The 13,029-nt window shown below is 47.0% G+C and overlaps 1 protein-coding gene across 6 annotated transcripts in view; it reads left to right on the forward strand.

Moving 5' to 3' along the window:
* The window catches only part of THOC5 (THO complex 5), a 42,796-nt gene extending 30,026 nt beyond the window's left edge, over positions 1 to 12,770 (forward strand). For all 6 annotated transcript variants that reach the window (XM_017499665.2, XM_017499666.2, XM_017499668.2 and 3 more), the window contains 8 exons: positions 1,936 to 2,037; positions 2,974 to 3,070; positions 3,644 to 3,758; positions 5,690 to 5,793; positions 5,936 to 6,023; positions 8,186 to 8,301; positions 9,151 to 9,341; positions 12,573 to 12,770. In XM_017499665.2, coding sequence (XP_017355154.1) covers positions 1,936 to 2,037; positions 2,974 to 3,070; positions 3,644 to 3,758; positions 5,690 to 5,793; positions 5,936 to 6,023; positions 8,186 to 8,301; positions 9,151 to 9,341; positions 12,573 to 12,636 — 877 coding nt within the window. In that variant the 3' untranslated portion in view covers positions 12,637 to 12,770. The remainder of the gene's footprint in view (positions 1 to 1,935; positions 2,038 to 2,973; positions 3,071 to 3,643; positions 3,759 to 5,689; positions 5,794 to 5,935; positions 6,024 to 8,185; positions 8,302 to 9,150; positions 9,342 to 12,572) is intronic.
* The last annotated feature ends 259 nt before the right edge of the window (positions 12,771 to 13,029 follow it).

Consider the following 13,029-nt stretch of genomic DNA (forward strand, 5'->3'; position numbering starts at 1 on the left):
GTTTTGTTTTGTTTTTTTTTGAGACATTGTCTCACTCTGTCGCTTGGTCTGGAGTGCAATGGCACAATCTCGGCTCACTCCAAACTCTGCCTCCTAGGTTCAAGCGATTCTCCTGCCTCAGCCTCCTGAGTAGCTGGGATTACAGGTGCCCACCACCACGCCTGGCTAATTTCTTGCATTTTTTTTTTCAGTAGAAACAGGGTTTCACTATTTTGGCCTGGCTGCCTGACCCCATGATCTGCCTGCCTCGGCCTCCCAAAGTACTGGGATTACAGGTGTGAGCCACTGCACCCGGCCCCATTAAACTATTTTTAATAACTCTTCATTTTTACTAAGGTTTTTTTTTTTTTTTTTTTTTTTTTTTTGAGACAGTCTCAACTACTCATTGCAGCTTCTACCTCCCTAGTTCAAGTGATTCTCCTTGAACTTAGCCTCCCGAGTAGCCAGGATTACAGGCACACGCCACCACGTCCAGCTAATTTTTGTATTTTTAGTAGAGATGGGATTTCACCATGTTGTCTAGGCTGGTCTCAAACTCCTGACCTCAAGTTATCCACCTGTCTCAGCCTTCCAAAGTGCTGGGATTCCAGGAATGAGTTACTGGGCCCAGCCATTACTAAGGTTTTTTTAATCCCTTATTTTCCATCAAAATGTTATAACAAAGGTTTGACTGGTTGAGAAGTTTTTTTTGTTCTGGTGTTATATTTTTATGACTATAGATAGCCTTTCCTTTTATATTCATCGTTTTTGCCAAGTTTGATTGTCTTGAGCCCCATGTTGCAGATATAAATTTTACCAAGAAGGTTTGATTCCTTCATTAGGTTTTGTCAATAACCTTCATCATGGGCAGAGAGAGTTAATGTTTTAATTTAATTTAAAACATTAATTTACTTCTATTTTATTTACTAATAGGTTAATTCAATCTGTTAGTAATAGTCCCTAAAACCTGGCTGAAAGACTGAAATGTATTTGTTTTCTAGTCAGTTCTCCATATGAGGTGGTGAAGTGGGGCAGAGACCTTGGAAAACAGGGATACTCAGTGAGATAGAGTAGGGAAGAGCTGGAAGCCTCCAATGTCTTGGTGTAGAGTTCTTGAAGGCGTTCTGGGGCCAAAACACAGGATCAGCACATGCTGCCCAAGTTGCTCCTGATGTTATCCCTGGAAAGATAAAGGAGAATCCCCACTGGTTCAGGGAAAGAATGGATCTTGTCATCCTTTGTGATAAAAGTACTACATTACCCTCCCACATTATCTCTTCTTCGCTTGTCACTTTTAATGACAAACTGTGCCCTAACCATCCCTGGTGGGTAACCGTAGCGTCACTATTTCTCTCCACTTGTAGTACTGGGTCACCTTGACTCCAGTGAATGTCGTTATATCTTTTTCTGGGAACGTACCGGGGCCTTTTTCTGTGATTAGCATAAGATTTGGTCAAAGTGAGAGAGAGACACAGCACCAAAGCTATATACTTGTTCTCTCTGTAGCAGAAAGGAATCTGTTCTGCTTTTATGAAAATTATAATTCTTTCCACTGCTGGTGTCATGGGACTTTGCTCCCCTGAGGTAAAGCCTTGGGCACCATATAAATCTTGAAGGGATGAGTTTTTAAAAAAATAATGATTAAGAGTACTAGTCTGTTTGATCAGACAATATAAACCCACCTCTAGCACTTCCTAGCAGTGTGATCTTGAACAAGTCCTATCTTTTAAAGCCTTGAGTTTTTCCCCTGTAAAATAGAAATGATAATCCTCCTTCATAGGGTTGTAAGGATGCAATGGCCTCAAGCATATAAAAGGCCTGGCCCACAGGAAGTGTTGAATAAATTATGGCATTGGTCATCAGTGAGGCATGGCATTACCATCCCCAAATGCCCAAGCCTAAGTTGAAGAAAGATGTTGGCTGCATTCTCAATGCGGACTCTTTTCCCTTTTCTAGTGACTTGCTGTCTCCTGACTCAGTCCTGAGTTGCTTGTATCCTGGGGATCATGGAAAGAAAACTCCGAATCCAGCCAATCAGTATCAATTTGATAAAGTTGGGTGAGTCAGTGGTTTCCTCCTCTGTCAGCCTCTCTACTTCTGAGTTTCTCTGGTGGCTCAGCTAAATACTAGAGACCTGTTAGGGCCAGAGGTAACTCAGAGGATAGCAAGGACCACAGGGTAGAAGGGAATGCTTGTTCTTTCTTGCTTACAAGGTGAAGGGAGAACATGGAAAAGAGTGGAAGGATCAAAACTCAGAAATACGCTGGGTGTGATGGCTCATGCCTGGAATCCCAGCACTTTGGAAGGCCAAGGCAGGTGGATTGCTTGAGCTCAGGAGTTCGAGACCAGCCTGGGCAACATGGCAAAACCCTGTGTCTACAAGAAATACAAAAATTAGCCAGGTGTGGTGGCACATACCTGTAGTCCCAGCTACTGGGGAGGCCGAGCTAGGAAAACCACATGAGCCCAGGAGGTCAATGCTGCCCTGCACTCCATCCTGGGTGACAAAGCCAGACCCTGTCTCAAAACGAAAACAAAAATGAAAACAAAGGCTAACGCCCTTTTCAGCCTTAGCCCATCTGCACCCAGATGGAAAAAAAAAAAAAGAAAACAAAAATCCACTCTGGAAACATAAAAGAATATGTGATACAATAGAAATGTTTGACATTTTAATTATCTGAGGATTAATAATTTTTAAAATATTTTCTAAATTGGTAGACCAATAAAGCCCACTGCCTTTGTATTTGATACTTGCTTATAAGTTAAAGGCTGCAAGAGGAAAAGGAAAAAGAGGAAAGTGAATGTGAGAGAGGTGAAATTCACTGTAGGGAACTGACAAAGCTGAAGGGCTTTGCCAGCAGCCTGGCTATGAACATAGCCGAATCTGCAGGACTGGCCTGTTTGTGGGGCATGGGAGGATGGGAGGAAGGCTATATCCTGGGACCACAACAGAAGTGACTTATAGCATCATTTTATTTATCTTCTTTTCTGCAGCATCCTGACTTTGAGCGACTATGTACTCGAGTTAGGTCATCCCTATTTGTGGGTACAGAAGCTAGGTGGTCTCCACTTCCCCAAAGAGCAGCCCCAGGTCTGTAAACTGATCTCATCTACTTGGCTTAGGAGTTTACCTCATCTCTTCCTGTATAGACTTTAGAAAGGCCTGTCATAGCCTTTGGAGCTTTAAAGTGGCAGAATGTGTCCCCTCAGGGCTATGACCTGCCTTCCATCCACTCAGGACACTAAAATGTCTGAGACTTAAAAGAGTTTGGGTACCTTTTGCCTTTTCTCTGAGCCTAGTAGCCTTCTAGACTCAGGTTACTTGAGTCCTTGCTCTGGAACTCATGGCTGCAGGCTCTGTTGCCCTTGCTCTTCTGTGCAAGTGCCAAATATGAGGCATGCGCAGAAATCCAGGGGGCTTGGCCCCTTAGAGAACCTGCCTTTCCTCAGGAGTCGGACACAGCTTCTCGGGAACCCAGCATCTTGTTTCTGCCGGGACTCAGCATCTGGCCTGTTATAGCAGATAAACCTTGCCCTATCTACCCATCTTGTGGCATGGATAATCCAGGTTGCTGCAGGCAGGCGGGTCCCAGGAGAGAGATGGTGCCCAGAGGAAGGGATGGAGGAGCACTCACTCGAGTGTGTGTCTCATTGTCACTCACAGCAAACAGTGATTGCTGACCACTCGCTGAGCGCCAGCCACATGGAGACCACCATGAAACTTCTGAAGACCAGGGTGCAGTCCCGCCTGGCCCTCCACAAACAGTTTGCATCCCTAGGTAAGCTGATGACGGGGCAGTGGTTTAAGAGTCACTCAGACAACAACTTAGCTTTTCACTCAAAACTTTTGAATCCTGACAACAAATAAAAGAGACCTGGATTCCTGGCTTTATGGAGTGGAGATCTTGGCAGGGCCACTGAGGAGAGCTCCAGGCCTGTCCAAGCAGAGGACTAAGCTCATCTTAGAGCTGTGAATGCTGTCCTGGCCCTCACAGAGGAGGCCCAGAGCCATTGGGTGGCACAAATTTGTGGATTGGTCAGGGGCAGCTCATCGTAGGTTAGTGCATTGCAGACTTTAATGTGCATTCGACACGTATTTAATGAGATCCTGATTCATGCACTGAGCATAGTGCTGAGGGAAGAACCGAGCACAGTGAGCTCCTGCCCCTCCCTGCATGGCCCATAGTCAGCTTATTTGAATATAGCTGGCCAGGGAGCGACTCACATATCCCTCCCACAAGACCTGCTGACCTGGTGTTCCCCAGGGTGAGGCTGAGCCTATGTTTTCTTCTAAGCTCCCAAGTGATAATGATGAGCCACTGACCGAAGTGGTGGGATGTGGAGGCTTCTTTTAGTTTATTCACTCAGTAACTGCTTGTCAGATGCTTACCATGTTCAAGGTACTTATGGTGGCAGGGGGATGGGGTCAAGATTTTTCTCATCTAAAAGACTCTGGGTAAGGCGTGGTGGTTCTTGTCTGTAATCCCAGCATTTTGAGAGGCCAAGGCAGACGGATCACTTGAGGTCAGGAGTTTGAGACCAGCCTGGCCAACATGATGAAACCCCGTCTCTATTAAAAATACAAAAATTAGGCCAGTCGCAGTGGCTCACGCCTGTAATCCCAGCACTTTGGGAGGCCAAAGTGGGCGGATCACGAGGTCAAGAGATCAGGACCATCCTGGCCAATATGGTGAAACCCCATCTCTACTAAAAATACAAAAATTAGCCGGGTGTGGTGGCATGTGCCTGTAGACCCAGCTACTCCGGAGGCTGAGGCAGGAGAATTGCTTGAGCCCGGGAGACGGAGGTTGCAGTGAGCCGAGAGCGCCACTGCACTCCAGCCTGGTGCCTGGCAACAGAGTGAGACTCAGTCTCAAAAAAAAAAAAAAATTAACTGGGCAGGGGGGCATGCACATGTATTCCCAGCTACTCAGGAGGCTGAAGCAGGGGAATCACTTGAACCTGGGAGGTGGAGGTTGCAGTGAGCCAAGATCACACCATTGTACTCCAGCCTGGAGAGCAGAGCAAGACTCCATCTCAAAAAAAATAAAAGAGTCTGTCAGGAAAGGCATTGTGTTTCTAGGACACATCTGGAGACCACCCCCCACCAGTTCTTAGACTCCACATGATTGCTGATCTCTCCAATGCTTGTCCATCGGGCCTTGCTCCCCATCAGCATTGCTGAGTTTGTTTTGTTCCAAGGTTGGGAGCTTGTCATTTTGGACAGAGTTTACTGTGTTGGCATATTTGCTGATTGAAATGCCAGCAGGAATTTAGCCTGGAGCAGTTCTCTGGCTCTTCTCCCTTAGAGGAGCTGACACAGAACACTTCAGTTGTTTCCTCCATCAAGGTCAGCTACAAAAACACCGGCCTGGGCTATTTGATCTAATTAACAGTCACTGCTGCAGAGGCACCGCCCCTGGTTCTGGCTGCAGGGGGTTTTTCTTTGGCGGGCTATCATTTGCATTAAAGAGAAAGCACCGTAAATGCTGGCACTGGATCTGGCCACAAGCACACAGTACTGGGTGAAGGTCAGGTTGACAAGCCTCATTCCTGACACATGTTTACCTGGGTACTTCTTGAGTGCCAGATGTACCAGGATACCTGGCCAGGCCATCTGAGCCCCTCGGGGAGCCCCAGGAGGATGCTAGTTACCCATCTGTGGCACCTGATTTCTACCTGTGACATCACCTGTCTTACTCTCTTTTAGAACATGGCATTGTGCCAGTTACCAGTGATTGCCAGTACCTCTTCCCTGCCAAGGTTGTCTCTCGCCTGGTGAAGTGGGTGACAGTTGCCCATGAGGATTACATGGTAGGTGGAGTGACAAGTTACCCTTACTGTCCTGAGGACCGCAAGACCATGTCACCTTTCAGCTTCTGCCACCTCACTGGAAGGGCAGGGGATTTGATTAGAAGAGCCAGAACTTACTTCCTGTCTGTGGTCCCTCTTCTAGGAGCTGCATTTCACCAAAGACATTGTGGATGCGGGGCTGGCTGGGGACACCAATCTCTACTACATGGCACTTATCGAAAGGGGCACAGGTAATTGCTCTGCTGATTACAGGGGTTCTAGGCAAAGGGAGCTGCCAAGAATCAAACACTCTCTGGGGGTTGCCCAAAGAAAGCAGAAGATCCTAGAGTCCTGCTGCAAGGACTTAACAGATAATAATGATCATGAGAACCTGTTTAGCAAGGACTTATTCTGCAACACAGTCACTCACATGCTCTGTCTCATGGAACCCTCACTGCAGTCCTAGGGGTAGTACACTCATTTCCATTTTACACGGGAGGAGATTCGGGCTTGGTTGCAAGCCCAGTCTGAGCGCTGAGCCTGAGCTCTTTGCTCTTTCCTACACCGCTCTCCATTACCAGACATGTCCTCCTCCTCCCTCTTCATAGCAGGACTGAGGTGTCACCCTCAGATTGTAAAGGGCAGGGTTACAGGGCCTCCCTCCCTCTTCTGCAGTCCCTGTACTCACTTTAGAGGCATCGAAAACTCTGATTTTTCAACCTCTTCTGGCATCTGACTCTGCCAAGGCTCCCTGCTGAAGTCCTCAGATGCTATGTTTGGGCCATTGTGCTGTTGTCCCACCCAAGCCTCAGCAAGCCTGGCACTGCCTGCGGGATCTGACACTCCCAAGACTTGGTGCTGAGCTGAGGAAGTTGTCTATAATTCTAAGACAGTTCCAGAACTGTAAGGAAAGGTTGAACTCTTTGGTATTAGACTTTCTGTCCTCACTACCCCACTTTCTTCTCTTTCTATTTTTCATGTCTTTTAGGTGGAGGAAGCACTTTTTAATAAATGTTCTGACTGTTAGGGAAGAACTGTGTTAACCTCTGCTCTCTTGTATGAATAACTAGTGGTCAGAGAGGTAAACTCCCCCCTTCCCCCGCCGAGAAATAACTAAAAAGGAGTGGCATACTTGTCCCACTTAAGAAGATAAATGTCATCCTGTTGAAAAAGGCAAAGGCTTTGGCCAGGTGTGGTGGCTTTCGCCTGTAATCCCAGCACTTTGGGAAGTCAAGGCAGGTGGATCACCTGAGGTCAGGAGTTTGAGACCAGCCTGACCAACATGATGAAACCAAACTCCATCTCTACTAAAAATACAAAAATTGGCTGGGCATGGTGGCAGGCGCATGTAATCCCAGCTACACAGGAGGCTGAGGCAGGAGAATTGCCTGAACCCAGGAGGCAGAAGTTGCTGTGAGCCAAGATTGAGCCATTGCACTCCAGCCTGGGGGACAAGAGTGAGACTTCATCTCAAAAAAAAAGAAAAAGAAAGAAAAGAAAAAGGCAAAGGCTTTCACCAGAAAAAAGAAAAATGAATTTTGTTCAGAAACACAAATATTTTATTTAATGATTATGAACACAGCTTTGATATCAGCCAGTTCTGGTTAAACTCAGCACTGCTACTTTCCAACTATTTGATGGTAGGGAAGCTTCTGTCATAGCCCATTTCTTTCTTTCTTTTTTTTTTTTTTGTATTTTTAGTAGAGATGGGGTTTCACAATTTTGATCAGGCTGGTCTTGAACTCCTGACCTCAGATGATCAACCCGCCTCAGCCTTCCAAAGTGCTGGGATTACAGGCATGAGCCGCCGCACCTGGCCCATAGCCCATTTCTTTATGTAAAATGAGGTTGATGATAATAGTACCTAACTCAGAATTAGGATGAAATAAAATGTGTCTAAATGGCTAGTACAGTGAAAACAGTAAGGACTCTCTACATGTTGGCTAGTAGAAAGAATTTTATATAATAAAATATGTAAAAATCAAATGAAAATAGAGAAAATACATTTGATGTAAGTTGATACACAATATTGTTGAAAAATTAGATAGTAAGCTTTCACATGGAGAAATCCTTAACCTGCTGGCAAATAAAGAAATGACAATTAAACTTCTATCAAAGTAGCAAATAGAACTCATGGACAAAGCCAAGGTGGACCAGACTCTGGGGAGTCCACAGCTTTGTGTTACAGTAAATATATCAAAGTCCTTGGAGATACCAATTATAGGACCTCACATTCTGCAAGCTGGCAATTTCACTTAGGACATTCTAGAACAGTTGGTACCAGAATATGCTCTGCAGCATTCAAATTAATAGGAGACATCTGAGCTGGCCTCAGGGGTCCAGTGGGGAGGCTGCCATTGCTGGCAAGCTGGATCTTAGAACTGAGTTTTCCTCCTCTCTCCTCTCTTCCCAGCCAAACTGCAGGCTGCTGTGGTATTGAACCCTGGCTACTCCTCCATCCCACCTATTTTTCAGCTCTGTTTGAACTGGAAAGGGGAGAAAACCAACAGCAACGATGACAACATTCGGGTAAGGCCCAGCTGGGGATGATGGGAGGAGCAGGCAGAGCTCCCAGGGCAGGTGGCCGTGGCAAAACCCACTGCGGCTGAGGGCTTGGGTACTGCCTCAATTCCCAGAACAGCGGGGTCTGCCAGGATTTGCAGAATTTGCTGGAGCTTGTGTTGTGTAATAGAGGAGAGTCTAGACCTACTTGCCTACCTTGGGGTCCACAGGTTTCCCCATTTATAGAGTAAGGAGAAATACCTACCTTGAAAGGTTATTGGCTTGAGCTTCTATAAAAAATGTGAATAAGACCACTTGATTACCTTGGAGTCCACAGGTTTCCTCATTTATAGAGTAAGGAGAAATACCTACCATGAAAGGTTATTGGCTTGGGGTCCTATAAAAAATGTGAATAAGCTCTGAATCATTTATTTCCTCTTCTCTAATGGTTCCCAAAGGACCCATTTCTTAGAAGCACTGGAATGACATGAGGAATGACATCATTGCCACTACTAAATCAAATGTGCCATGGAACGCGTTTTTTTTTGTTTTTTCTTTTCTTTATTATAATGCAACAGTGTTGAGAGAGGAACGCGTTTTTAACCAACATCTTCTGACTTAGGTCTTGTTTTGAGACTCCTTTACCTCTGTTTTCCTGGCTGTGGGCATACAAGGCAAGGAAAGTTATGGGTCAGAATCAGAAAGACCTCATTGTCTTGATGACAGAGCCTCAGGACAAGCCACTGTAGCTTGATCCAATGGCCCAGCTCCTGCAGAGGCATCAGTGCTCAGGCCCATCTAGGGCTGGAAGCCCAGTCACTGTGGTCACCACACGCAGAAAGGTAGTGCTGAGATGCTGGCTTTCCCACCGTGCAGGCCATGGAGAGCGAAGTCAATGTGTGCTACAAGGAGCTGTGTGGCCCTTGGCCCAGCCACCAGCTGTTGACCAACCAGCTGCAGCGGCTGTGTGTGCTGCTAGATGTTTACCTGGAGACCGAGAGCCATGACGACAGTGTGGAGGGGCCCAAGGAATTTCCCCAGGAGAAGATGTGTCTGCGGCTCTTCAGGTGAGGGGAGGGTGGGGGGGCTCTAGTGACTTCTCATGGTAATTTGGGTCAGATACCAGAGCTAGATTTTCGGGGGAAAGCTTGCTTCTTCCTTCCTGAAACTTCCCCTGCAGCCCCACCCTGGTCCACCTGTTGTACACGAACAGCTCCTAAAGGTGGGCCACCCAACCACATAAACAGTGCCAGATATGAGCCAAGAGGATTTGGCTGAACTTTCTTTTCTTTTTTCTTTTTTTTTTTTTTTTGAGACGGAGTTTCACTCTTGTTACCCAGGCTGGAGTGCAATGGCGCGATCTCGGCTCACTGCAACCTCCGCCTCCTGGGTTCAAGCAATTCTCTTGCCTCAGCCTCCTCAGTAGCTAGGATTACAGGCACGCGCCACCATGCCCAGCTAATGTTTTTTTGTATTTTTAGTAGAGATGGGGTTTCACCATGTTGACCAGGATGGTCTCGATCTTTTGACTTCGTGATCCACCTGCCTCAGCCTCCCAAAGTGCCTGAGCCACCACACCCAGCTGAACTTTATTTTCTATACTTTCTGTGGAAAATGATAGAGTTTGTTTGCTTTTTACTGTCCAAATAAGTTGTTTTTTTTTTTTTTTTGAGACAGAGTCTTGCTCCATCGCCAGGCGCCAGGCTGGAGTGCAGTGGCGCAATCTCAGCTGACTGCAACGCAACCTCCACCTCCCAGGTTTAAGCAATTCTCCTGCCTCAGTCTCCCTAGTAGCTGGGACTACAGGGTGCACCACCACGCCCAGCTAATTTTTTTTTGTATTTTAGTAGAGACGAGGTTTCACCATGTTGGCCAGGATGGTCTCGATCTCTTGACCTTGTGATCTGCCTACCTTGGCCTCCCAAAGTGCTGGGATTACAGGTGTGAGCCACCACGCCCTACCCTCCAAATAAGCTTTTTAAACTGTGCATCCTTGCCTGTCCCCAGGGAGTCTGCAGTGGCCTTTCTAGGATACTGCCCTGTCAGTGAGAGTCGCAGCTTTAGGCCATCAGGCAGCACAGAAGAAACCAGTTTAGAAGTAAGACAGATATAAGTGCGGATCTCTGTTTTGCTGCTGACCTTGGAAGAGTCACTTCTGCTTAGCTCTGAGCCCTCACTTTTTTTTTTTCTTCTCTTTTCTTTGAGACAGGGTCTCGCTCTTTTGCCCAGACTGGAGTGCAGCAGCATGATCATAGCCTACTATAGCCTTGCAGTCTTGACCTCCAGGGTTCAAACAATCCTTCCACCTCAGCTTTCCGAGCAGCTGGGACCACAGGCACACAGCACCACACCCAACTAATTTTTAAATTTTTTTGTAGAAATGTAGTTTCATTATGTTAGCCAGGCTGGTCTCAAACTCCTAGGCTCAAGTGATCAGCTTGCCTCAGCCTCGCAAAGTGCTCTCAATTACAGGCTTGAGCCATTGCACCTGACCCCCATTTTCTAAAGACTGAAGTGGTGGGAGTAATACCTTCTAGCTCATGATAAATCAGAAGTAATTCATGTAAAGCTTCCTGGCACAGGACTGGGACTCAGAAAATGCCAGCAGTTCCTGACAGCTTGTTACTTAGAGTGTCTGGGCTCATGACACTTCCAGCTACTTTTTCTTTCTCTTTTGTTTTGGGTCCTTTATTTTCCTTGCATACCCTAAATCATGTTCTTTTAAGAGTCAGTTTGAAAACTGCAGATTTTACTGCTCAGGCATCCCTTCCTTTCTACGCAAAGTTGGGGAGGAGCAGTGTTTGGGAAGGAAGAAGGATGTTAATCTGTTTCTAATCAGGACATTCCCCCCTGTTCCCTGTCAGTCTAAACAGGGCTTTACCTCTCCCTCACCTTGTCCTCAGACAGCCAGTTCCAGCCCTGGAAGCAGTCCCAGCATCCTCCCACCTCATCTGACACCTCCACTGGCCTGGTTCATTGTGTTGTCTCATAATAACCAGTTCCAGCTCCTAGTGGCTGCTGGGAGCCAGAGCTGGTGGCCAGATGCTGGTACCTTCTAGCACTTGCTCTTCTCAGAGGGTCTGTGTAAGACCCTCAGCAATTTCCCAACTGCCCAGTGCACTCTAGCACATTTCCAGGGTGGGAATTCTCACACAGCCAGTGTTCATTTCCTCTTCCTAATGGTTCCTAAAGGACCTATTTCTTTTTTTTTTTTTTTGTGACAGAGTCTCACTGTCACCCAGGCTGGAGTGCAGTAGTGTGATCTCAGTTCACTGCAACCTCTGCCTCCTGGCCATGGGACCCGATTCTCTTTTTTTTTTTGAGACAGAGTCTCACTCCATCACCAGGCGCCAGGCTGGAGTGCAGTGGCGCGACCTCGGCTCACTGCAACCTCCGCCTCCCAGGCTGAAGCAATTCTCCTGCCTCAGCCTCCTGAGTAGCTGGGACTACAGGCGCACGCCACCATGCCCAGCTAATTTTTTTGTATTTTTGGTAGAGTCGGGGTTTCACCATGTTGGCCATTATGGTCTCGATATCTTGACCTCGTGATCTGCCCGCCTCGGCCTCCCAAAGTGCTGGGATTACAGGCGTGAGCCACCGCACCTGGCCAGGACCTGATTCTCAAAGGGCTTTGTTGTATCTCCAGGCTGAGGTCCTCTGTCAGCATCCTGGGAAGGTGCTCCTTCGGTCACTCAGATCTAGTTAACTTTATGGCCGGTAGATGTGAGAGGTGTCGCTCTCCGACCAGGATGCAGAGTGCTGGCACGGGCAGCAGGAGACCTGAGGCCAGGCATTCCACCAGCCTGGCCAGCATGGCAAAACCCAAACTAAAGCTAAACCTAAACTCTGCTAAAAATGCAAAAATTACCCAGGCGTGGTGGTGCCTGCCTGTAATCCCAGCTGCTTCTCGGGAGACTGAGGCATAAAAATTGCTTGAACCCAGGAGGCGGGGGTTGCAGTGAGCCAAGATCATGCCTCTGCACTCCAGCTTGGACAACACAGTGAGACTCCTCAAAAAAAAGGGAACAATCCTAAAAAGTGAGGGTACTCAAAGCTATGTCCTTGAAGTGCCACTGTCAGTGAGGGCCTTTTCCAGTTTGTATTCACTGATTTGCAATCACATAAAGACATTTTTACAATAATAACGTCGCACCTTATATGTTGTTCTGCAGTATGCTTTTCTCACAACATTCAGTGTCAGTAACTCTGTCTCTTTTTTTTTCCATGTGTGAACGAACCACACTTTATTTTATCAGCCTGGAAGGTGTGCTATTAACTATTCCCTTCTGTTTCTCTAGGGGTCCCAGCAGGATGAAGCCGTTTAAATACAACCATCCTCAGGGATTCTTCAGCCATCGCTGACCTCCCACCCAGCCCGTTGTTTCCCCTGCAGCGTCACCCTGAGTACTGGGCTTCTGCTTGCTGCTCTGGCCCACATGTGACTCTTGATATTCTCCAAAGACACCATCCAATTAAAAAGTGTCACCTGACGAGTGGCCTTTGTCTGTAGTTCCTTGCAGGGTGGCTTTGCAGTCTGGAAGAGCAGGTGGCAGCTGTGGCACAGTGTGAAAACGCATTTGTAGAGAGACTTTTTCTCAGCAGCCAAAAAAAGCAGAGTGCAAAAAGATTCCAATTTTGCAGAGAGATGCTGGCCTCTTGTCTACGCACACCCTATTTCTGCTTTGAGAGGAAGTCCTCATGATCTTGGTATTTATTATCCCAAGTTCCTGCTGTTAAGAGGCGTTGGAGGCCAGG

The sequence above is a fragment of the Cebus imitator genome, unplaced genomic scaffold, assembly GCF_001604975.1.
Source record: "Cebus imitator isolate Cc_AM_T3 unplaced genomic scaffold, Cebus_imitator-1.0 Scaffold258, whole genome shotgun sequence".
In the NCBI taxonomy this organism is placed as follows: Eukaryota; Metazoa; Chordata; class Mammalia; order Primates; family Cebidae; genus Cebus; species Cebus imitator.